The 25132-nt window shown below is 44.8% G+C and overlaps 1 protein-coding gene across 1 annotated transcript in view; it reads left to right on the top strand.

Moving 5' to 3' along the window:
- LOC311111422 (A disintegrin and metalloproteinase with thrombospondin motifs 7-like) overlaps window positions 1–20218 on the top strand; it is a gene marked incomplete at its 5' end in the record, with an annotated part of 143718 nt that extends 123500 nt beyond the window's left edge. The window contains one exon of the mRNA XM_084154137.1: window positions 19642–20218. Coding sequence (XP_084010263.1) covers window positions 19642–19790 — 149 coding nt within the window. The 3' untranslated portion in view covers window positions 19791–20218. The remainder of the gene's footprint in view (window positions 1–19641) is intronic.
- Window positions 20219–25132: the final 4914 nt, after the last annotated feature.

The following is a 25132-nucleotide window of genomic DNA, read 5'->3' as shown; positions in this document are numbered from 1 at the left end:
TTTAAAAAATTGTGAGAGGGGCGGGTGCTGTGGGGTTATTAAAAGGATTTAGGGAACTATCCCTTTAAGCTCATGAATGTTATGACCAAGGTAGGAAAAGCTATATGGTCCGTTTTTTACTTAGCTGTATAAAGTGTCCAAGAGAGAGAGATACTGAAGAGGATAGCAAGGCAGACTGACTAATTACCCATCCATCACCCAGACTGGTGGTTTATTGCTACAGCTGCTGGGTTTGGCTGGTATTGACTTGTGTGTATCCTAAGGCTAACAGATTTGAAGCGTAATCCTAGAGCCCTGTTGAATAGGCTGCTATATAGACAGTTCAACCACAGGTAATGGGAGATTTATGTTGTCTACTACTGTAGGAACGTTTTCTAAGGACATACATTGTTGCTTGTCATATACCAGACATTGCACCATCCCGTCTGTCTGTGAGGGATACAAAAGAAAGGGAAGTCCAGGATTTCAACCCACATTTCAACCCTACATTTCAACCCACATGTCAACCCACATTTCAACCCACATTTCAACCCACATGTCGACCCACATTTCAACACACATTGTTCAGACCCTTCTTTGCAAAAAAATATGCACCTCAGTTTACCAGTCCCAATTTTTTTGGGATTGCGCTGGTCGCTATTGCAAATTATCTGATTTAAACACATATTCAGAACGGGTCCTCGCCATTACATAGAAAGTACAGTATGCAGACTGTTTGTTTTGTATTAACATCACAGTTCAGGCCTTGTGGTAATCAGGTATTAATTACTCAGTTGTAAGCTATAATTAGTGTAGTTGTCAACATTGTGCTTGCTATGTTTTGGTTTGGAGCTTCTGAAAGGGGTTGCTAAGCAGAAAAGATACAGTGGCTTGCGAAAGTATTCACCCCCCTTGGCATTTTTCCTATTTTGTTGCCTTACAACCTGGAATTAAAATGGATTTTTTGGGGGGTTTGTATCATTTGATTTACACAACATGCCTACCACTTTGAAGATGCAAAATATTTTTTCTGGTGAAACAAACAAAAAAGAAGACAAAAAAACAGGAAACTTGAGCGTGCATAACTATTCACCCCCCCAAAGTCAATACTTTGAAGAGCCACCTTTTGCAGCAATTACAGCTGCAAGTCTCTTGGGGTATGTCTCTATAAGCTTGGCACATCTAGCCACTGGATTTTTGCCCATTATTCAAGGATGGGTTCCGCTGGTGTACAGCAATCTTTAAGTCATACCACAGATTCTCAATTGGATTGAGGTCTGGGCTTTGACTAGGCCATTCCAAGACATTTAAATGTTTCCCCTTAAACCACTCGAGTGTTGCTTTAGCAGTATGCTTAGGGTCATTGTCCTGCTGGAAGGTGAACCTCCGTCCCAGTCTCAAATCTCTGGAAGACTGAAACAGGTTCCCCTCAAGAATTTCCCTGTATTTAGCGGTGTTATGATGAGTTTCTCAAGTATCAAAGAATCAAGGATGCAAGGATATACTTAGACATTCTGTGGAGATTTCATACCAAGTATTTATTGAATCACGAGCTCGTGGGTTCATCTAACAAACGGACATGGCTTTGCCCTTCGTCAGTTGAACTAACTTGAACAAAGACACACAACCTTATATACCCTTTATTACCATCTTCCTGGCATACATCTGGCAAGTCTCCATGGGCACTCCCTGTCTTTGATGTTCATCACTCTTTACCTCAAGTCACTATCCTAAACATCACTCATGCTATCCTAAACATCACTAATCTCCTTTGCATAATGGAATGTAGACTTCATGGCCCCAAACCACTCATCTCTTAACTCTTCCTCTGTCCTCACAATACTATGACATGACATCATTACAAGCGGCATCCATCATTCCATCAATTCTGACCAGTTTCCCAGTCCCTGCCGATGGAAAAACATCCCCACAGTATGATGCTGCCACCACCATGCTTCACTGTGGGGATAGTGTTCTCGGGGTGATGAGAGGTGTTGGGTTTGCGCCAGACATAGTGTTTTCCTTGATGGACAAAAGGCTCAATTTTAGTCTCATCTGACCAGAGTACCTTCTTCCATATGTTTGGGGAGTCTCCCACATGCCTTTTGGCGAACACCAAACGTGTTTGCTTATTTCTTTCTTTAAGCAATGGCTTTTTTCTGGCCACTCTTCCTTAAAGCCCAGCTCTGTGGAGTGTACGGTTTAAAGTGGTCCTAATATACTCCAATCTAAGCTGTGGAGCTTTGCAGCTCCTTCAGGGTTATCTTTGGTCTCTTTGTGGCCTCTCTGATTAATGCCCTCCTTGCCTGGTCTGTGAGTTTTGGTGGGCGGCCCTCTCTAGGCAGGTTTGTTGTGGTGCCATATTCTTTCAATTTTTTAATAATGGATTTAATGGTGCTCTGTGGGATGTTCAAAGTTTCGGATATTTTTTTATAACCCAACCCTGATCTGTACTTCTCCACAACTTTGTCCCTGACCTGTTTGGAGAGCTCCTTGGTCTTCATGGTGCCGCTTGCTTGGTGGTGCCCCTTGCTTAGTGGTGTTGCAGACTCTGGGGCCTTTCAGAACAGGTGTATATATACTGAGATCATGTGACAGATCATGTGACACTTAGATTGCACACAGGTGGACTTTATTTAACTAATTATGTGACTTCTGAAGGTAATTGGTTGCACCAGATCTTATTTAGGGGCTTCATAGCAAAGGGGGTGAATACATATGCACACACCACTTTTCTGTTATTTATTTTTATGAATTTTTTGAAACAAGTTATTTTTTTCATTTCACACCAATTTTGACTATTTTGTGTATGTTTATTATATGAAATCCAAATAAAAATCAATTTAAATTACAGGTTGTAATGCAACAAAATAGGAAAAACGCCAAGGGGGATGAATACTTTTGCAAGGCACTGTAACAGCATCACCATTGTGGAGATTTCTTCTCTAACCATTCCCCTAATGGTCTGGAATGTCTGTTGCTATTTTGCAAGGCCTGTGGTGTACCAGACCACAGTTTGCCACCGTAAAAGCCTTTTTGTTTTGGTGGATGATGGTTGATCACAAGAATAAGAATGAGATGTTTTGGAGTCATTGGCTTTGAAAAGTCAAAGCAGCAAGTGAATATGGGAAATGATCATGACGGCTGTCATGCCTCTGTCTTTAATTGAAGCCTTGAAGTCCATCGCCCACATGGGTTTGAGCCTGGAGCTCCAGTTTTGTTGAAACAGAGGAAGGTTTTGACTCATGGCCAAGTCCACAAAAACTCTTGGCTCTTGGCTGTGCATGTAATTCCATTTATATGGGCGTTGATAATGGCCCACTGTGTGTCAGTTTAATTGCTTAAGAATGTCTCATTATTCTTCGGCCGAGGACTCACACAGCTGATTGTGAGATAGGGACCTTGCGTAACTCTGTTATCAACCCAGATAAAAAACATTACTCCGACATAAATGTAACGTCATTCGGAGACAAATTATTTTGGCACCTTTGTGGTGTCTGCGGAATTTGGATTTATGTGCTCTGCCGAGCAGTCCACATCTCTCTTGCAGCTCAATTCTGCTTTAGTGATCAATCAACAAGGCCTGCTTTTGCAGATTTTTTTCAATAAGATTTAGGAATGCAAAAGATTTCCCTTCGAAACACTCAAGGCCAAGTTATTTTGCTCCTTTGTGCGGTCTATGGCATTGGTACTCATATGCCCTGTGAAGCCAATTGGTTGGCTTGTAAGAAGCTTCTTTCTTTGTGTTTGCAGATATTTTATTATTTATGTTGGTCTGACTTTAGGATGTTGACTGGATCATTTTTCCTGTCGCAATATTGCTGTGGCATTTCAAATGTTTCTATCCCCAAATAATGATGTGGCATAAAACCATAATCTCTGTAATCCCATCTCGGAGAGCGGTAGATGTGAGACAGAGGTGATGCGGCACAGATCCTGTCTTAACTGCTGACATTCACAACTACCCAGAGAGGTGTTTCTTCAAATCATTGAGGCGTGTTGAGAATGGCAGCTATTTTGTATTTTAAAGTCTCTGTGTGGTCCATCTCCTGGAGGCTTTGACCTTGATATGTGTCCTTGTCCAGATGACATCATGGAAACAAACTTGATGGTTGAGGACGGTTGTTAATCACTGTTTATTGAGCTTGCAGCATAAACTTTGTAGCTAACAAGTTAAAACCATGTTTTTATGTTGCGCTGAAAACTTTTTGGCTTTAATAGTGTTTTTTTACTGCAGCAGTTCAGTTTTTCCAATGGGGTGAGGGTGTACACTGTGTGTGTTTATGCATGCTGTGTGTGTTTGCGTGCGTTAGAGGTCTTCATGGATCCACCTGTACCCGAGCAGATCCAGAATTCTAAATAATGTCACGGGTCTGGGCCGGATTTGATATTCTTGTCTCGGGTATGTGTAATTATAACTGACTTGTCCGGAATGGCCCGTACAGATCCAAATGGAGGGAGAGAGAGAGAGCGAGCGAGAGAGAGTTTTCACCAGAGTTGTTGTTGGCCAATCATAAGTCATCAAAGCAGCAATAGGCTACAGTCATAGAGCCTCGGTGTGGCAGAAGTTAGGAGATATCAAATCAATGGAAAATGGAATTAAAAGTTAAAGGAGAAGGATGGGCTACAATGACCAAGAGCCAACAGGGAGGCTGCTACTTTATATTCTGAATGGAGTTGTTGTTATTTGTAACTGTAGGATGAGAAAGTACATGCAGCCTCAATTAGCCTAGCTAGCTAATGTTAGCTGGCTTACCTAGCTTCTCCCTGTTTGATGCAGTCAAGACAGGTACTACGTAATCATGTTTGATGATCAATAACCAAGCTAGGCCTCCTGTAGCTCAGTTGGTAGAGCATGGCGCTTGCAACGCCAGGGTTGTGGGTTCGATTCCCACGGGGGGCCAGTATGAAAAATGTATGCACTCACTAACTGTAAGTCGCTCTGGATAAGAGCGTCTGCTAAATGACTTAAATGTAAAAATGTAGAGCAGTACATCTCTCTACCTCTTCTCGCGCGTTATCATCCCTGGTTAATAAAGTTGCTTTTCTGCTGCTTCCATCACTGATCGGATCGGACCGGGTCTGGATCCGACCAGGTCTAGTTGTCCTCAGGTCCGTTCGGAACAGGTCTCTATATTATAATTTTTTTATTTATGCATATCTGGTCCGGGTGGGAAATCTTCAGGTCCATTTCCAACTTTTTGGACCCGTGAAGACCTCTAGTATGCGTGCATGCATGTGTGTTCATGCATGCGAGTGTGTGTCATGCCTATCCCCCAGAGGGAAGTGTGTGTACTGGGGCTTTACAAGGTGTCAGGTGTGTCACACCATCAAGGCCTCATGGGAGAGACCCAGTCGAACTCAGGATACCTTTCTTACCCAGAAACAGAAACATACAATCCCCAGAGTATGTCCATGTCACTGCCTGGCATGCTTGTCTTCAGGGCTGGTACCGACGGACTGGGGGATACTGGTACCGACGGACTCGGGGGTACTGGTACCGACGGACTGGGGGGTACTGGTACCGACGGACTCGGGGATACTGGTACCGACGGACTCGGGGGTACTGGTACCGACGGACTCAGGGTTACTGGTACCGACGGACTCGGGGTTACTGGTACCGACGGACTCGGGGGTACTGGTACCGACGGACTGGAGGGTACTGGTACCGACGGACTCGGGGGTACTGGTACTGACTGACTGGGGGGTACTGGTGGGTGCATGGTATTGAATCTCATTAGGGTTTGTTCATGCTACACAAGCAGCACTACAACACACCTAATAACAATAGCAACCTGAGGCGTCATAGATTGAAGAATACTGGTGTGGTGACAGTTTTATGGAACATTTGTAAAAGCTCTATCCTCCACTGAAGTGCTCCACACCATGAGTAAAAGTAGGGCAATATGTTCATATGCACACAACATGGCCTCTCACTGACTCAATAACAGTTGTGAGTGAACACCAGGTGTAGTGCGTCTGGTGCAGTGAATACGCTGTGCCTTGTCCTTCCATTAGCCCTGTATAGAGCCAGATAAAAGACCCCATCAGTGCTTCTTCCCTCAAATTGGACCAATCCACACAAAGCCTCAGTTCTTCACATTCTGGGCCTTGGATGAAATAGTACATCATAGAGAATTCATGTGGTTTCTCTGCCTGGAACACCCAGGAGAAAAAGCTAATCAGACGGACAAAGGCTTTTAGAAAAACATGTATAAACCGGGTTGGATTGGCACTGAGCAGGTCTGTTATCACACGTGTCCACCTGTCTGATACACGTGGTAGGGGACATTAATGGAGCTTCTCTGGTGGAAAGTCATTCTGCTGTTGCCCCCTCTTTACCATGTGAATCATATAAGCAGACAGCGGGACTAGTCAATAAAGGGCTAAGAATAAAACAAAATAAAAGGCCATTTAAAAGGCCTTTTCCGTCAACCTTCGCTCTCGTGCTTCAAACAGGAAGTATGTGTGTGCACTACAGAGTGAAGAAGAGAGCGGTAAAGCAGGGAGAAAGGAGGGGAGGATGAAGGAGGTAAAAGATATGTGAGCCAACACGTGATAAACGATTTCATTTCTCCTCTATAATTCACAACAGGGAAATCACTGTATGCTTCAGGCTCCCGAGTAGCGCAGCGGTCTAAGGCACTGCATCTCAGTGCTAGAGGCGTCACTACAGACCCTGGTTCGATCCAGGCTGTATCACAATCCAGGCGTGATTACAGTCCCATAGGGCGGCGGACAATTGGCCCAGCGTCGTCCGGGTTTGGCCGGGGTAGGCCGTCATTGTAAATAAGAATTTGTTCTTAACTGACTTGCCTAATTAAATAAAGATTTAATAATATACACTGCTCAAAAAAATAAAGGGAACACTTAAACAACACAATGTAACTCCAAGTCAATCACACTTCTGTGAAATCAAACTGTCCACTTAGGAAGCAACACTGATTGACAATACATTTCACATGCTGTTGTGCAAATGGAATAGACAACAGGTGGAAATTATAGGCAATTAGCAAGACACCCCCAATAAAAAAGTGGTTCTGCAGGTGGTGACCACAGATCACTTCTCAGTTCCTATGCTTCCTGGCTGATGTTTTGGTCACTTTTGAATGCTGGCGGTGCTTTCACTCTAGTGGTAGCATGAGACGGAGTCTACAACCCACACAAGTGGCTCAGGTAGTGCAGCTCATCCAGGATGGCACATCAATGCGAGCTGTGGCAAGAAGGTTTGCTGTGTCTGTCAGCGTAGTGTCCAGAGCATGGAGGCGCTACCAGGAGACAGGCCAGTACATCAGGAGACGTGGAAGAGGCCGTAGGAGGGCAACAACCCAGCAGCAGGACCGCTACTTCTGCCTTTGTGCAAGGAGGAGCAGGAGGAGCACTGCCAGAGCCCTGCAAAATGACCTCCAGCAGACCACAAATGTGCATGTGTCTGCTCAAACGGTCAGAAACAGACTCCATTAGGGTGGTATGAGGGCCCGACGTCCACAGGTGGGGGTTGTGCTTACAGCCCAACACCGTGCAGGACGTTTGGCATTTGCCAGAGAACACCAAGATTGGCAAATTCGCCACTGGCGCCCTGTGCTCTTCACAGATGAAAGCAGGTTCACACTGAGCACATGTGACAGACGTGACAGAGTCTGGAGACGCCGTGGAGAACGTTCTGCTGCCTGCAACATCCTCCAGCATGACCGGTTTGGCGGTGGGTCAGTCATGGTGTGGGGTGGCATTTCTTTGGGGGGCCGCACAGCCCTCCATGTGCTCGCCAGAGGTAGTCTGACTGCCATTAGGTACCGAGATGAGATCCTCAGACCCCTTGTGAGACCATATTGTGGTGCGGTTGGCACTGGGTTCCTCCTAATGCAAGACAATGCTAGACCTCATTTGGCTGGAGTGTGTCAGCAGTTCCTGCAAGAGGAAGGCATTGATGCTATGGACTGGCCCGCCCGTTCCCCAGACCTGAATCCAATTGAGCACATCTGGGACATCATGTCTCGCTCCATCCACCAACGCCACGTTGCACCACAGACTGTCCAGGAGTTGGCGGATGCTTTAGTCCAGGTCTGGGAGGAGATCCCTCAGGAGACCACCCGCCACCTCATCAGGAGCATGCCCAGGCGTTGCAGGGAGGTCATACAGGCACGTGGAGGCCACACACACTACTGAGCCTCATTTTAACTTGTTTTAAGGACATTACATAAAAGTTGGATCAGCCTGTAGTGTGGTTTTCCACTTTAATTTTGAGGGTGACTCCAAATCCAGACCTCCATGGGTTGACACATTTGATTTCCATTGATAATTTTTGTGTGATTTTGTTGTCAGCACATTCAACTATGTAAAGAAAAAAGTATTTAATAAGATTATTTCATTCATTCAGATCTAGGATGTGTTGTTTAAGTGTTCCCTTTATTTTTTTGAGCAGTGTATGTGTATATATATATATATATATATATATATACTGTATATATATGCTTCAGGCTTCCCTCAGTATGCTTCAGGCTTCCCTCTATTATACTTCAGGCTTCCCTCCACTATACTTCAGGCTTCCCTCCACTATACTTCAGGCTTCCCTCCACCATACTTCAGGCTTCCCTCCACTATACTTCAGGCTTCTCTCCATTATACTTCAGGCTTCTCTCCATTATACTTCAGGCTTCCCTCCACCATACTTCAGGCTTCCCTCCACTATACTTCAGGCTTCCCTCCACTATACTTCAGGCTTCCCTCCACCATACTTCAGGCTTCCCTCCACCATACTTCAGGCTTCCCTCCACCATACTTCAGGCTTCCCTCCACCATGCTTCAGGCTTTCCTTCATTATGCTTCAGGCTTTCCTTCATTATGCTTCAGGCTACTCTCCATTTCATCATCCCATCACTCTCTCGTCACTGCTTGACAAATAAAACTGACTTCATTTTGCTTCCGACTTGGAAATGTTGACTCTTTCTGTTTATCATTTCATATCCTGCGATCAGATGATATTGCTGTTGAGTGATCCAGGAAATTGTTCTTCTTCTAACATTCTCTAAACTCACAACTTTGTACTATTTCATTGTTAACTCCTTTTGCACACTCCTCGACTCCTCGACTCCTCGACTCCTCCTCTCTGTGCCTTTCGGTTTCTGTCCAGCACCTGAATATTGGATGTGTACATGTTTCCTATTTCACTACCTGGTTAATTACTATGGACATTGAGGGGAGGCTGTCAGGCCTGGTTTATGACTAGGGACAGTGATGGGATGCTGTCAGGCCGGGGGCAGGACTACCTGGTTAATTACTATGGACAGTGAGGGGAGGCTGTCAGGCTGGGGGCAGGACTACCTGGTTAATTACTATGGACAGTGAGGGGAGGCTGTCAGGCTGGGGGCAGGACTACCTGGTTAATTATTATGGATAGTGTGGGGAGGCTGCCAGGCCGGGGGAAGGTAGAAATGCCTTGCAGCCAGATGTGTGAAGTGGGCTGTGACTGAGGCGTACTCAAAGCCTTCTGTCTCAGTGAACTCAACGAGTCTAGCAGAACCAGTGGCACAACCTCTCTGTGATGGTATCCCAATCTCACTTTCTCTTTTCCTCTAATTCTATAATAATAATAATAATAATAATAAAAATTCTCACTCTCCTCCTCTTATTTCTGTTGCATTTTCCTCTCTTTCTCAACTCTCCCCCCCTTTCTCTGTCTCTGTCTCTCTCTCTCTCGCTCTGTGTGAAAGTTGACAGCAGTGGGCAGCTTCCACAAGTCTGTAATGAGGGTACTCTGGGGAAGCCCCTGACCAAGGAGAGACTCACTGATCCAGACAGACCGACAGGCCGGCTAGTAGCTCCTAACCCCACAGCTTCCTCTCCAAAAGCTCTTTCCCCCCCGAGCACACAGAAACAGGTTCCTTATAAAGTTTTAGGTTTGAAGTTGGAATTGATAGATCAAGACTCTGGTATTTACTTGGGAGGGAAAAAATGAACTTATAAACTGGGTGGTTCAAGCCCTGAATGCTGATTGGCTGACAGCTGTGGTATATCAGACCACACACCCCTCCCCCTGGGCCTTATTGCTTAAATATGCTTTGTCTGAAATGTCGTTGGGTTGTTTGGAAGATGAACATTCATGTATCACTGTTAGTTCCTCTACATAGACTATATGCATTATGTCATGGTTTAATCTTTTGTAATGGTCCTTGTTGATCAGTGTTCATTTTGGTAGTTATTTTAGATTGTCTTAGTTTTAATCTTAAAATACCTTTTAGTCTTAGTCACATTTTAGTCATTTCATCCTTCCTTAGTTTTAGTTATCAGTTTTAGTCGTCTAGTTTTAGCAACAGACATTTTAGTCACATAATCAGTGCATTTGTTTCAATTAAATAATGAATATTCAGGCTACCTCCAACTCCCATCACTTCATATCAAATTAAATCTCCATTAGTTTCACGTGGAATTCTCATCTCGTCACATTTTCGTAGACAAAAATTAAAAGCAATTTGTAATCGTTTTATTTATTTTTCCCAGGGCATTTCGTCTCGTTATCGGCATAGTTTTAGGCAGGAAAAATAGGCAGTTGAGTATTTTTTCGTCATAGTTGTTGTTTGACGAAATTGAAACTGTTGTTGATGTAGCTTTAAACCAATGCGTCGTGGTCCTCTCCCCAGGTCCAACCTCTCCCTGGTCTACTGACCTGCATTTCCAATGTGAATGAGGTCATCCCATCTCTCCCGGAGTCAGGCCCCAGTAGTACGGTAATGAACCCTGGCTTTATATTAAGTCACTATGAAGACGATGCAGAGAAATGCACCCACTCCTCAAACAGTGCAGTACAGCGACGTGGGACGAGAGTACGAGGTTTGAGAACAACAGGCTCCAGTTGCTTCAAATATACCCCTGGTGCTAAAATAGACCATGGATACTGCTGCTTCCAGTACAGTTGGAGAGTGGAAAGCCAGAGGAAGTCCAGGTCAAGCAGGCCTACAGGATGTGCCTCTAACCCCCCCCCCCCCCCCCCCCTCTCTGTGTACTGTCATGTTGTTCCATGTGAGGGGGTTGGATGGTTAGTGGGGGAGTGGGTCATACCATGAGAATGGGAGGTGGGGGGGGGTGCAGGAAACAGTGCGGGATCGCGTTGCAGCTGTGACCTCTGACCCCTGTGATGTTAGGGCGCTCTGTGATCTGGGGCAACATGAGGAAATGATGTTGCACTGACTGAAGCTTCTGAGAACTGGGAGATTAATTGGTTTCTCTGTGGTGGAGCTGGTTGTTAAGACAGGAGGGTAGTGGACTTGACTGAACCCTCTGTGGTGGAGCTGGTTGTTAAGACAGGAGGGTAGTGGACTTGACTGAACCCTCTGTGGTGGAGCTGGTTGTTAAGCCAGGAGGGTAGTGGACTTGACTGAACCCTCTGTGGTGGAGCTGGTTGTTAAGACAGGAGGGTAGTGGACTTGACTGAACCCTCTGTGGTGGAGCTGGTTGTTAAGACAGGAGGGTAGTGGACTTGACTGAACCCTCTGTGGTGGAGCTGGTTGTTAAGACAGGAGGGTAGTGGACTTGACTGAACCCTCTGTGGTGGAGCTGGTTGTTAAGACAGGAGGGTAGTGGACTTGACTGAACCCTCTGTAATGGAGCTGGTTGTTAAGACAGGAGGGTAGTGGACTTGACTGAACCCTCTGTGGTGGAGCTGGTTGTTAAGACAGGAGGGTAGTGGACTTGACTGAACCCTCTGTGGTGGAGCTGGTTGTTAAGACAGGAGGGTAGTGGACTTGACTGAACCCTCTGTAATGGAGCTGGTTGTTAAGACAGGAGGGTAGTGGACTTGACTGAACCCTCTGTGGTGGAGCTGGTTGTTAAGACAGGAGGGTAGTGGACTTGACTGAACCCTCTGTGGTGGAGCTGGTTGTTAAGACAGGAGGGTAGTGGACTTGACTGAACCCTCTGTGGTGGAGCTGGTTGTTAAGACAGGAGGGTAGTGGACTTGAATGAACCCTCTGTAATGGATCTGGTTGTTAAGACAGGAGGGTAGTGGACTTGACTGAACCCTCTGTGGTGGAGCTGGATGTTAAGACAGGAGGGTAGTGGACTTGACTGAACCCTCTGTGGTGGAGCTGGTTGTTAAGACAGGAGGGTAGTGGACTTGACTGAACCCTCTGTGGTGGAGCTGGTTGTTAAGACAGGAGGGTAGTGGACTTGACTGAACCCTCTGTAATGGAGCTGGTTGTTAAGACAGGAGGGTAGTGGACTTGACTGAACCCTCTGTGGTGGAGCTGGTTGTTAAGACAGGAGGGTAGTGGACTTGACTGAACCCTCTGTGGTGGAGCTGGATGTTAAGACAGGAGGGTAGTGGACTTGACTGAACCCTCTGTGGTGGAGCTGGTTGTTAAGACAGGAGGGTAGTGGACTTGACTGAACCCTCTGTGGTGGAGCTGGTTGTTAAGACAGGAGGGTAGTGGCCTCGACTGAACCCTCTGTGGTGGAGCTGGTTGTTTAGACAGGAGGGTAGTGGACTTGACTGAACCCTCTGTGGTGGAGCTGGTTGTTAAGACAGGAGGGTAGTGGACTTGAATGAACCCTCTCATGCCATGGCTTGTCTTCCAGCTACAATAGGGGGCGAAAAACACTGAGGCGGATTGTTGAGTACTTTCCATGCGCCCATGTCTGTTCCATGATGAAGTACAGTAGGATTACTAAGGATTACTGTGTGTGCAGTGTCAGTTGGAACATTTGACACACAATCATGTACTTGTTCCTAACTTGTACAAGTCTGAACAACCTTAGTTCATCACGCTGTTTATTACCTCAAGGTTGGCTGTATACTGTTGTATTAGAGCAAGATGCTCTTTGTATGTATTTGTGATTTGTTCGATATTCATCATTTAAAATTGATTAAAGTACATTGTATGTCTTGGATGTGTGTCTGAGATTGGAAAGATAGAAAATGTGCACACGCCATATTCTGCTCCCACATGCTTCAATTGACCTCGCTCCGCAATATACTGTCTTTATTCATTTTACATTTTAGTCATTTAGCAGACGCTCTTATCCAGAGCGACTTACAGTTACTGAGTGCATACATTTTTTCATACTTATTATATTATTATTATATTATATATTATTATATTATATATTATTATTCCTATCACTGTGTATTGTGGAGCTGGCTAATGGAACCATATGGGAGCAGAATATACTGCTACAGCCACTATCTGGTGCCGACGAAGATGGCGGCCTCGCGACTAGCTCTTAGGAAACTTTGCAGTATTTTGTTTTTTTGTATTATTTTTTTAACGTTATTAGCTCAGAAAGTGTTTTGCATCATTACATACAGCCGGGAAAAACTATTGGATATCAGAGCGGCGGTAACTCACCAGCATTACGACCAGGAATATGACTTTCCCGAAGCAGATCCTTTGTTTACTCTCCCCAGGGCAACTGAACTGATTATAGCTGCTGACCCAAAACATTGCCGGCGGAGGAGAGGCACTCGGAGCTTAGGAGGCGCGCACAACACCCACCGCTTCCAAGTATCCTACTCGCTAATGTTCAATCTTTGGTTAACAAAGTCGACGAACTACGGGCAAGGATTTCTTTCCAGAGAGACATCAAGGCCTGTAACATACTCTGTTTCACGGAAACATGGCTCTCTTGGAAGTAGAAGGGAGGAGGTGTGTGTTTCATGATTAACGACTCATGGTGTAATTGTAGTAACATACAGGAACTCGAGTCCTTCTGTTCACCCGACCTAGAATATCTCACAATCAAATACCGACCATATAATCTCCCAATCTTCTTTGGTTATAGTCACGGCCGTGTATGTCCCCCCTCAAGCCGATACCACGACGGCCCTCAAAGAACTTCACTGGACTTTATGCAAACTGGAAACCACATATCCTGAGGCTGCATTTATTGTAGCCGGGGATTTTAACAAAACAAATTTGAGGACTAGGCTGCCGAAGTTCTATCAACATATCGACTGTTGTACTCGCGCTGCTAAAATCCTCGACCATTGCTATTCAAACTTCCGGGATGGTTATAAGGCCCTCCCCCTCCCTCCTTTCGGCAAATCTGACTCCATTTTGCTTCTCCCTTCCTATAGGCAGAAACTCAAACAGGAAGTACCCGTGCTAAGGACTATTCAACGATGGTCTGATCAATCGGAATCCACGCTTCAAGATTGTTTTGATCACACGGACTGGGATATGTTCCGGGTAGCTTCTGAAAATAATTTAGACGAATACACTGAAACAGTGACTGAGTTTATCAGGAAGTGTATAGCTGATGTTGTGCCCACTGTGACTATTAAAACCTACCCTAACCAGAAACCGTGGATAGACGGTAGCATTCGCGCAAATCTAAAAGCGCCAACCACCGCATTCAACCATGGCAAGGTGACTGGGGATATGGCAGAATACAAACAGTGTAGCAACTCACTCCGCAAGGCAATTAAACTGGCAAAACATCAGTATAGAGACAAAGTGGAGTCGCAATTCAACGGCTCAGACACAAGACGTATGTGGCAGGGTCTACAGACAATCACGGACTACAAAAAGAAAACCAGCCACGTCGCCGACACCGACGTCTCGCTTCCAGACAAGCTAAACACCTTCTTCGCCCGCTTTGAGGATAACACAGTGCCACTGACGAGGCCCACTACCAAGGACTGTGGCCTCTCCTTCTCCATGACCGACGTGATTTAAGGCATTTAAGCATGTTAACCCCCGCAAGGCTGCCGGCCCAGATGGCATCCCTAGCCGCGTCCTCAGAGCATGCGCAGACCAGCTGGCTGGTGTGTTTATGGACATATTCAATCTCTCCCTTTCCCAGTCTGCTGTTCCCACATGCTTCAAGATGGCCACCATTGTTCCTGTACCCAAGGTAACTGAACTAAATGACTATCGCCCTGTAGCACTCACCTCTGTCATCATGAAGTGCTTTGAGAGACTAGTCAAGGATCATATCACCTCTACCTTACCTGTCACCCTAGACCCACTTCAATTTGCTTACCATCCCAATAGATCCACAGACGATGCAATCGCCATCACACTGCGCACTGCCCTATCCCATCCGGACAAGAGGAATACCTATGTAAGAATGCTGTTCATTGACTTTAGCTCAGCATTCAACACCATAGTACCCTCCAAGCTCATCATTAAGCTCGAGGCCCTGGGTCTGAACCCCGCCCTGTGCAACTGGGTCCTGGACTTCCTGGCGGGCTGCCCCCAGGTGGTGAAGGTAGGAAACAACATCTCTACTTCGCTGATCCTCAACACTGGGGCCCCACAAGGGTGCGTGCTCAGACCCCTCCTGTACTCCCTGTTCACCCATGACTGCGTGGCCAAGCACGCCTCCAACTCAATCATCAAGTTTGCAGATGACACAACAGTAGTAGGCTTGATTACCAACAATGACGAGACAGCCTACAGGGAGGAGGTGAGGGCTCTGGGAGTGTGGTGCCAGGAAAATAACCTCTCACTCAACATCAACAAAACAAAGGAGATGATCGTGGACTTCAGGAAACAGCAGAGGGTGCACCCACCTATCCACATCGACGGGACCGCAGTGGAGAAGGTGGAAAGCTTCAAGTTCCTTGGCGTACACATCACCGACAAACTGAAATGGTCCACCCACGCAGACAGTGTGGTGAAGAAGGCGCAACAGAGCCTTTTCAACCTCAGGAGGCTGAAGAAATTTGGCTTAGCACCTAAAACCCTCACAAACTTTTACAGATGCACAATTGAGAGCATCCTGTCGGGCTGGGGGGGGGGGGGCGGTCTCACTACCTAGCATTACAGCAATATTAGAATTTGACTGGAGAAGGAAGCTTTGTGCACACTAAAAGCACACTGTAGACAGGATACCCCCACACCAATCGCTGCTGACAAAGGTGAGTCATGGTTAAAAATAAAGGTTTGCTTTTCGGTGACTCAGTTAGTGTATGTGGGTATCTTGTCTGCATTTATTCACAGGATTATGTCTTAGAAGATTCACCTTCCTCTCAGTCGCTACGCTAGCTCACCCAGACTCACCTTCCTCTCAGTCGCTACGCTAGCTCACCCAGACTCACCTTCCTCTCAGTCGCTACGCTAGCTCACCCAGACTCACCTTCCTCTCAGTCGATACGCTAGCTCACCCAGACTCACCTTCCTCTCAGTCGCTACGCTAGCTCACCCAGACTCACCTTCCTCTCAGTCGATACGCTAGCTCACCCAGACTCACCTTCCTCTCAGTCGATACGCTAGCTCACCCAGACTCACCTTCCTCTCAGTCGATACGCTAGCTCACCCAGACTCACCTTCCTCTCAGTCGCTACGCTAGCTCACCCAGATTCACCTTCCTCTCAGTCGCTACGCTAGCTCACCCAGACTCACCTTCCTCTCAGTCGATACGCTAGCTCACCCAGACTCACCTTCCTCTCAGTCGCTACGCTAGCTCACCCAGACTCACCTTCCTCTCAGTCGATACGCTAGCTCACCCAGACTCACCTTCCTCTCAGTCGATATGCTAGCTCACCCAGACTCACCTTCCTCTCAGTCGCTACGCTAGCTCACCCAGACTCCCCTTCCTCTGTCGCTACACTAGCTCACCCAGACTCCCCTTCCTCTGTCACTAAGCTACCTCACCCAGACTCACATTCCTCTGTCGCTACGCTAGCTCACCCAGACTCACCTTCCTCTGTCGCTACACTAGCTCACCCAGACTCCCCTTCCTCTGTCGCTACACTAGCTCACCCAGACTCCCCTTCCTCTGTCACTAAGCTACCTCACCCAGACTCACATTCCTCTGTTGCTACACTAGCTCACCCGGACTCACCTTCCTCTCAGGAAGGCGTGGGGTTTCATTTTTACAATGTCCCCACTCTCCGCCATCGCTCCTGGTTCTCAGGCAGTCCTGCCCCCAGAGCACCAGAATGAGGCAGAGAACAGGAAAGGAAGGCTTCGGTTAAGTCCTTCCCTCCACTCCCCTGCAGTGGGATGAGAAAGCTATCAGGCAGTAGGACAATGAAGTAATTTCTAGTCCAGATGCTGAGAGGTTGGTTTTAAGAGACTATGGTGAACACTGGAGAACTGCTGAGATGTAGTACCTCTGAGATCTCTCTTTGTTTATAGTAGATCTCAAGACCATCTCAACTTGAGCCCCTGACCATGACTTTGTTACATAATGCTCCTGTAAAGATTTGCATATAATAGGTTACGATAGATTAATTCCATTGCACTTTTCCATCATTGTTGGCCTTGTTTTTAGTTGGCACTTTAAACCAAATTGGTTAGATTCATCACAATGTTCATGTAGCACTCAAAAAGACGTCTACCTCCATCGCTTAATATTCATTTTTCAATTACATTTCTCTTTTCAATGCAAGAGGGGATCGATCATGCACAATATCCCAAGAAATCAACATCCTCATCTCTACTTCTAAGGACATATCCTTAGTGTTGGGGGTAACGTTACAAAAGTAGCGCGTTATGTAATCCGATGAATTGTTATGAGTAACTAGTAATATAACGTTTTACTTTCCATGCAAAGTAATATTGTAAAGGAACATGTTACTTTTGTTAACGTAATGAGTAATATGTAATATACCTTTTGAAGTAACTAATCCCAACAACTGCCTTCAATTTATTTTCATAGTTATTCAAATCACTAAGATATGGCCTTGCATTATCAGTTGAAAACAATGTAAGATAAGATGAAAGATAAATCTTACTGTAGACTTGAAAAGAGAGTCACTTCAAGACCGTGTGCGAGCACAGTGTTGCTCATTATTGTTATTATTTCTGTTAGTTTTCAATAAACCTCAGGCAGTGTTTTATTAATTGAATAATATATTCCTTCTTTTCCATTTCATATTCTCTGATGTGGTTTTAATAGTGCTGCGAGAGAATAAATATTCTAAAGAATTCCTGCCCTCATTTTCCCTCTGCAACCGTGGCTTAAATCTATTATTCCCTCAATACATCTGCAGGCGCTGAAAACGTTTCCATCCATTTTAGAAGGTAATCTACAGTCACAAGCTCTATCATTTTGCACCCAATGGGAATATTATTTGGTTATTAAACCCCCATGATATTTTTTTATCTGGAATTTCTCAGGGGAATTATTTGAAGTGTTTTAAGTATTTGTCTAAATTTCCCATTGACAGCAAGGTATGATTTGATCTGAAGATATACTCTACCAAGTTAGAGGTCAACCCTGGTATGACCTCTAACTTCCAAAGCACAGATGAATTTGGACGTATACCGCATAACTATATTGTTTTTCATCACTTTAATGTATACTTTTTTTTTTTTAGCAGACGCTCTTATCCAGAGCGACTTACATTATTTTTTTATTTTTCATACTGGCCCCCCGTGGGAATCGAACCCAGGGTTGTGGGTTCGATTCCCACGGGGGGCCAGTATGATAAAAACAATTATGCACTCACTAACTGTAAGTCGCTCTGGATAAGAGCGTCTGCTAAATGACTAAAATGTAAATGTCAAAATGAACATCGTCAGCAACAGACTCACTACTATCACTAAGATCTGGTACAGCCCTGAGGCCCCAGCAGACTTTAATTTCCCCTTTTTCTCTCGGTCTCAGATCATACCCCTATATGCTTTACATGTATATTTTAGCATAGGATTTGTCTTAATTATATCATGCATACAGATGATAGTGAGTTAGCGTTGTTAGCATCTCATACTAGCTATACCTTGTTTAAGTGGCCTTGGATGATTGGCTAACTCCTCAAAGGAGGTCTGTGACATTAGTGATGAAAGAATTCCTCATCTTCTTGTAAAATGCACAATAGCTGATTTGGCTGTGATCTTGATGTTTCTTATAATGTAACTTGTGAAAGGTCATTAAAATATTGTGCCTTGAGCAAATCGCATTATAATGAAGCAATACCGTTATAATGAAGTCTTGTTTCATTGTGTCAATTATTTAATTTTTTTTGTGATCCAATTGACATTTTAGTCATTTAGCAGATGCTCTTATCCAGAGCGACTTACAGTTAGTGAGTGCATAAATTTTTCATACTCTTATGAAATCAATATAATGTGAACCATCTGCTGCTTTGCTATCGGTATTTGTGGCTGTAGCAAGTCGTTGTCATGCTGGTTGGTCCCTCTCAGCTTCCCCTATATGTGAAAACCATGCTTGCATTTGGGTTATTTCGCAATCACATAGTTACATTCTCAGCACACATGTAATGTGAACCATGACTCTGACAACAACATACTGTATCATATGAGCGTTGCTAGTGTCTGTGCTTTTGTACTGCTGCAAAGCTGTGATTTATGCTTTCAGATTTGTTTAAGTTGTCGTCCCCATGGTACACGTCTTTAATGAATTCAGACGTCCCAGTGCCCTGACCTGAAGGAGCCTGTCAAGCATTGATAACACAAACAACCCTCGTTAGCACGCCTCTGTGAGCGCAGGGTAATAGAGCATGAGCAGGAATGCCTATGAGACATCTGAACAGTGACCTTTGAACTTAAGGGGCTCAGTCGTCCTGGTGTGTTATTATTCAACCTTTAAAATCCATTCTTCATAATACAAAGTCTGATTTGGGTCACTGTCTCTATTGGTCATAGGTAGCAATTATCTTTTCTATTAAGGGAACTTAATTATGCAAAATCTGTTGTTGTCCTTACTATACAGAATTGTCTCACAGAAACTCTCTCTCTGTCTCTCTCTCTCTCACAGGGCTCACGTGTCTTCGTGACCGCCTCACATTCCGTTTCTGTCAGACCCTCCAGTGGCTTGGCCGATGCCACCTGCCCACCGTGCGGGCGCAGTGCTGCAAGACCTGTGGCCGGCGTTCCCGTGGCAGCGAGCGCACGTCCCGTCGCTGAGGTCAGCGATCAATATAGGGTGGACACTGTCACCCACGCTCAGTCGCACACACTCTTACACACACACACAGACATGGGCACACACACACACAGATGATCAGGTAGCAGCTCTGGACCTGCAAAATTGCAGTATCCATCTTATCCATCTGTCGTTGAAGGGTGAATCTTCAGCTGGATACACACACAATTTCTCATTCAGGAGTCTACTGTCAAATTGGTAGCCACACTCACCCTGCTGTTCTGACTGCTGGGTCAGAGCTGCTGGGTCAGAGCTGCTCAGTGATGTTGGGATAGAGCCACATTCTGGTGGTAGGAAAACCATACCTGAGCTGTGCTTGATTAGTTGGCCTGGTACAATGGAACCAATAGAATAGTCCCAAAAGTGCTAACATAATTTATATCAAGCGCTTCTCAAACAATAATTTACCACATAGTAGGATGGGACCACATGACAGAACACAAACTGGAACACGTGGTTTAGTCAGACGACTGGTTCAGCCAGTAGCAACGTCGACTGGAACACGTGGTTTAGTCAGATGACTGTTTCAACCAGTAGCAACGTGGACTGGAACACGTGGTTTAGTCAGATGTCTGGTTCAGCCAGTAGCAACGTGGACTGGAACACGTGGTTTAGTCAGATGTCTGGTTCAGCCAGTAGCAACGTGGACTGGAACACGTGGTTTAGTCAGATGACTGGTTCAGCCAGTAGCAACGTGGACTGGAACACGTGGTTTAGTCAGATGACTGTTTCAACCAGTAGCAACGTGGACTGGAACACATGGTTTAGTCAGATGTCTGGTTCAGCCAGTAGCAATGTGGACTGGACCAGCGTACTGATTTTAGCATACAGTTGTTACACATTCGTTAACTACAAGAACACCTTGTAGCTCGGACAATGCTTTCTATTGATAGCAGCTGATGTAGCGACTAGGACATTAGCATAAGCAACACCCCCTGTCAAGTTGGTTCCCAGCTTGTGAATAATGCCTTATAAAACAGCTATGTAATGTAATTAGAGTTTCATGAATGCTTATGAAGTGCGTCAAAAAAAACGCCAAATTCTTTGACAATGGTGCTGCGAAAATAACCTGGTGCTAGAGACGACCTTGAGCTTCAAACTCCGTCGGGTCAGGTGTTGGCTGACCAGTGTCTTATCTACTTGAATCCTTCCTTCCATTTTAGTATTTGTCTCTAAATTCTGCCATTTTAGTATATGTCTCTAAATTCTGCCATTTTAGTATTTGTCTCTAAATTCTGCCATTTTAGTATTTGTCTCTAAATTCTGCCATTTTAGTATTTTACATTTTATTATTTGTCTCTAAATCTCAGTAGAATTCAGTGTACAGGGGAATAGAATCATTAGAATGTCACTGTTAGCCGTTCTCAGAGAATTACGGACGGCATAGAGGTTTTAGAACAACAGCACAAGGGAGGAATATATTAATTGCTAATTTAAGTTATCAGTGTATTGCTTCTATGAATGAGAATTAGTAATTTTGTATGCCTCCAACAATGAGTATTTCTTCTGTCATTTTTATGTAGTGGGTGGCTGTAATATTTTTATTTAGGTAATATGCAAACACTTTACCCGCCTCCCCTAATTTATGCACTCAGATGTGTAATTATTACTAATGATGATGCATTGTTCTAAGAAATAATTTCCTGTCAAATGTTGAGCTTTTTAAATGAGTTCTTTCGGAATTCTTTTGTTTTTGAAGATACTCCGTTAAACAGCAACATATTTTCATATCATGGCACTGATAAACCATCAATACTTACAGTAGTTTCAACTCTGAGCCCTTATTCTTACTCACCTTGGTTTTAACCACTTTATTTGACGATTTAGTTTATTTTGTTAATCTGTGACCACTGTGATATACTGTATATGTGTCACTTTTGACTTTGAAATGTCATTTTTTTGTTTGACCATACACATTAGAGTTCCCCATGATGATAAATCTTCATCGGTCCTTTACGTGTCTAGAGACTCAGAAGCAGTTTATATCACTCCTGATTCAGGGATCCATTTAGTCATGCAACCTGAGGAAATTAGGATTTACCACAAGGTTTGTTCTGACAGATGAATGATTAGTCTTGTAAATGTTTTGCTTTTATAAATGATGTATCCTCTATGAACAGTCATATTTTTCCAGCAGCTTCCCATTCCTGTAGTGGTGGGACAGAGGTTATTCTGTGCTCTGGGCTCTATTGGCACCATCTGTAAGCTCTGTGGTGAATGAATGTTATGATGAGGTTGAACTCTGACTTCCACCTGAGGTTGATGGTGAGAAAACCAGGGTAGCTGCCTGAGAGGCTTTGCGGCAGTGGATATGTGGCGTACTACTGTTCATGAAACAAAGTGTGTACAGTACCAGTCAAACGTTTGGACACCTACTCATTCAAGGGTTTTTCTTTATTTTTACTATTTTCTACATTGTAGAATAATAGTTAAGACATCAAAACTATGAAATAACACATATGGAATCATGTAGTAACCAAAAAAAGTGTTAAACAAATATATTTGATATTTGATATTCTTCAAAGTAGCCACCCTTTGACTTGATGACAGCTTTGCACACTCTTGGCATTCTCTCAACCAGCTTCATGAGCTAGTCATCTGGAATGCATTTCAATTAACAGGTGTGCCTTGTTAAAAGTTAATTTGTGGAATTTATTTCCTTCTTAATGCGTTTGAGCCAATCAGTTGTGTTGTGACAAGGTAGGGGGGTATACAGAAGATAGCTCTATTTGGTAAAAGACCAAGTCCCTATTAAGAGAAACGACAGTCCATCATTACTTTAAGACATGAAGGTCAGTCAATCCGAAAAATGTCAAGAACTTTTAAAGTTTCTTCAAGTGCAGTCGCAAAAACCATCAAGCGCTATGATGAAACTGGCTCTCATGAGGACCGCCACAGGAAAGGAAGACCCAGAGTTACCTCTGCTGCAGAGGATAAGTTCATTTGAGTTACCAGCCCCAGAAATTGCAGCCCAAACAAATGCTTCACAGAGTTTAAGTAACAGACACATCTCAACATCAACTGTTCAGAGGAGACTGTGTGAATCAGGCCTTCATGGTCAAATTACTTCAAAGAAACCACTACTAAAGGACAACAATAATAAGAAGAGACCTGCTTGGGCCAAGAAACACGAGCAATGGACATTAGACCGGTAGAAATCTGTCATTTGGTCTGATGTGTCCAAATTTGAGATTTTTGTTTCCAACCGTCATGTCTTTGTGAGACGCAGAGTAGGTGAACGGATTATCTCTGCATGTGTGGCTCCCACCATGAAGCATGGAGGAGGAGGTGTGATGGTGTGGGGGTGCTCTGGTGGTGACACTGTCTGTGATTTATTTAGAATTCAAGGCACACTTAACCAGCATGGCTACCACAGCATTCTGCAGCGATACGCCATCCCATCTGGTTTGCGCATATTGGGACTATCATTTGTTTTTCAACAAGGCAATGACCCAACACACCTCCAGGCTGTGTAAGGGCTATTTTACCAAGAAGGAGAGTGATGGAGTGCTGCATCAGATGACCTGGCCTCCACAATCCCCCGACCTCAACCCAATTGAGATGGTTTGGGATGAGTCGGACCACAGAGTGAAGGAAAAGCAGCCAACAAGGGCTCGGCATATGTGGGAACTCCTTGAAGTCTTTTGGAAAAGCATTTCAGGTGAAGCTGGTTGAGAGAATGCCAAGAGTGTGCAAAGCTGTCATCAAGGCAAAGAGTGGCTACTTTGAAGAATCTCAAATATAAAAATATATTTTGATTTGTTTAACACTTTTTTGGTTACTACATGATTCCATATGTGTTATTTCATAGTTTTGATGTCTTCACTATTATTCTACAATGTAAATTAGGTGTGTCTAAACTTTTGACTGGTACTGTATATTCATCTCTTGTCGTTTCATCTAGCCTCTTAACAATGCCTGGCATTTTCAAAAGCACTCAAACCCATCTACCGTACTTACAAAAGCCATTTAGTCATGCTTTTTTGTGTTCATCATTAGTACATTTATTTTGTAACATCAATGTTTGTTCTTTACATTTTGTATTTATACCACTTCAAATAAAATCTTTGAAAATACAAACCCAGTTTGATGCATTATTCTGCTGTGTTTCATGATAAAAAGCATATTCAATGAAAAGTATTTCCATTCAAACAACAGGGAGGCTGGTCGTCTAGTGTTTCATGTCTCTTTGTCTCCTGTCAGAAAGTCACAGATCTGAAACACCAAATGATTTATGCATGCAGCTCTTCACTTGAGACGATTCTGAACAGAAGCCAACGTCCTCAGAGGAAGCAAAGCACTGCTGAGGGTTTTTATGTACACCAGTTTATTTTGTTATTTTTTTTTTAACAATACAAACATCCACATACAAACGACAACATACAAGACACTCACAAACATCCACAACAGCACCCCTGCCATCCACAACATCACCCCTGCCCTCCCCAACATCACCCCTGCCATCCCCAACATCACCCCTGCCCTCCCCAACATCACCCCTGCCCTCCCCAACATCACCCCTGCCCTCCCCAACATCACCCCTGCCCTCCCCAACATCACCCCTGCCATCCCCAACATCACCCCTGCCATCCCCAACATCACCCCTGCCATCCCCAACATCACCCCTGCCCTCCCCAACATCACCCCTGCCCTCCCCAACTTCACCCCTGCCGTCCCCAACAGCACCCCTGCCCTCCCCAACATCACCCCTGCCCTCCTCAACATCACCCCTGCCCTCCCCAACATCACCCCTGCCCTCCCCAACATCACCCCTGCCCTCCCCAACATCACCCCTGCCCTCCCCAACATCACCCCTGCCCTCCCAACATCACCCCTGCCATCCCCAACATCACCCCTGCCATCCCCAACATCACCCCTGCCATCCCCAACATCACCCCTGCCCTCCCCAACATCACCCCTGCCCTCCCCAACATCACCCCTGCCCTCCCCAACATCACCCCTGCCCGGACCCACCTTCTCTGACCTCCATCTCCAGCGCCTCAAACTGCACCATTTTGTTTCTCTCCGTCGCACACGCACTTTCAACATTTAGATAAAGCATCTGACCTTTCCATTGTGTTAACGATGGAGGATTGGTTGATTTCCAGTTTTTAAGTATACGTTTTTTCAAGATTGATGAGAAAAGTATCGTCCAACCCATTGGGTATCTCACTGCACCCTCATATGTCTTGAAATATGCAGACGGACTAATTAAAAGTACATTTACGTTGTAATACATCTGACAGCCAACTTTGCCCACCATTTTAAAAAAAATTACACTTCACTCTTTTCCACCCAGCCTTCCTTATCTCAGACACATGGA

This window comes from Coregonus lavaretus (assembly GCF_964263955.1).
Source record: "Coregonus lavaretus genome assembly, chromosome: 37".
In the NCBI taxonomy this organism is placed as follows: Eukaryota; Metazoa; Chordata; class Actinopteri; order Salmoniformes; family Salmonidae; genus Coregonus; species Coregonus lavaretus.
This window is presented reverse-complemented; position numbering and strand designations above follow the sequence as displayed.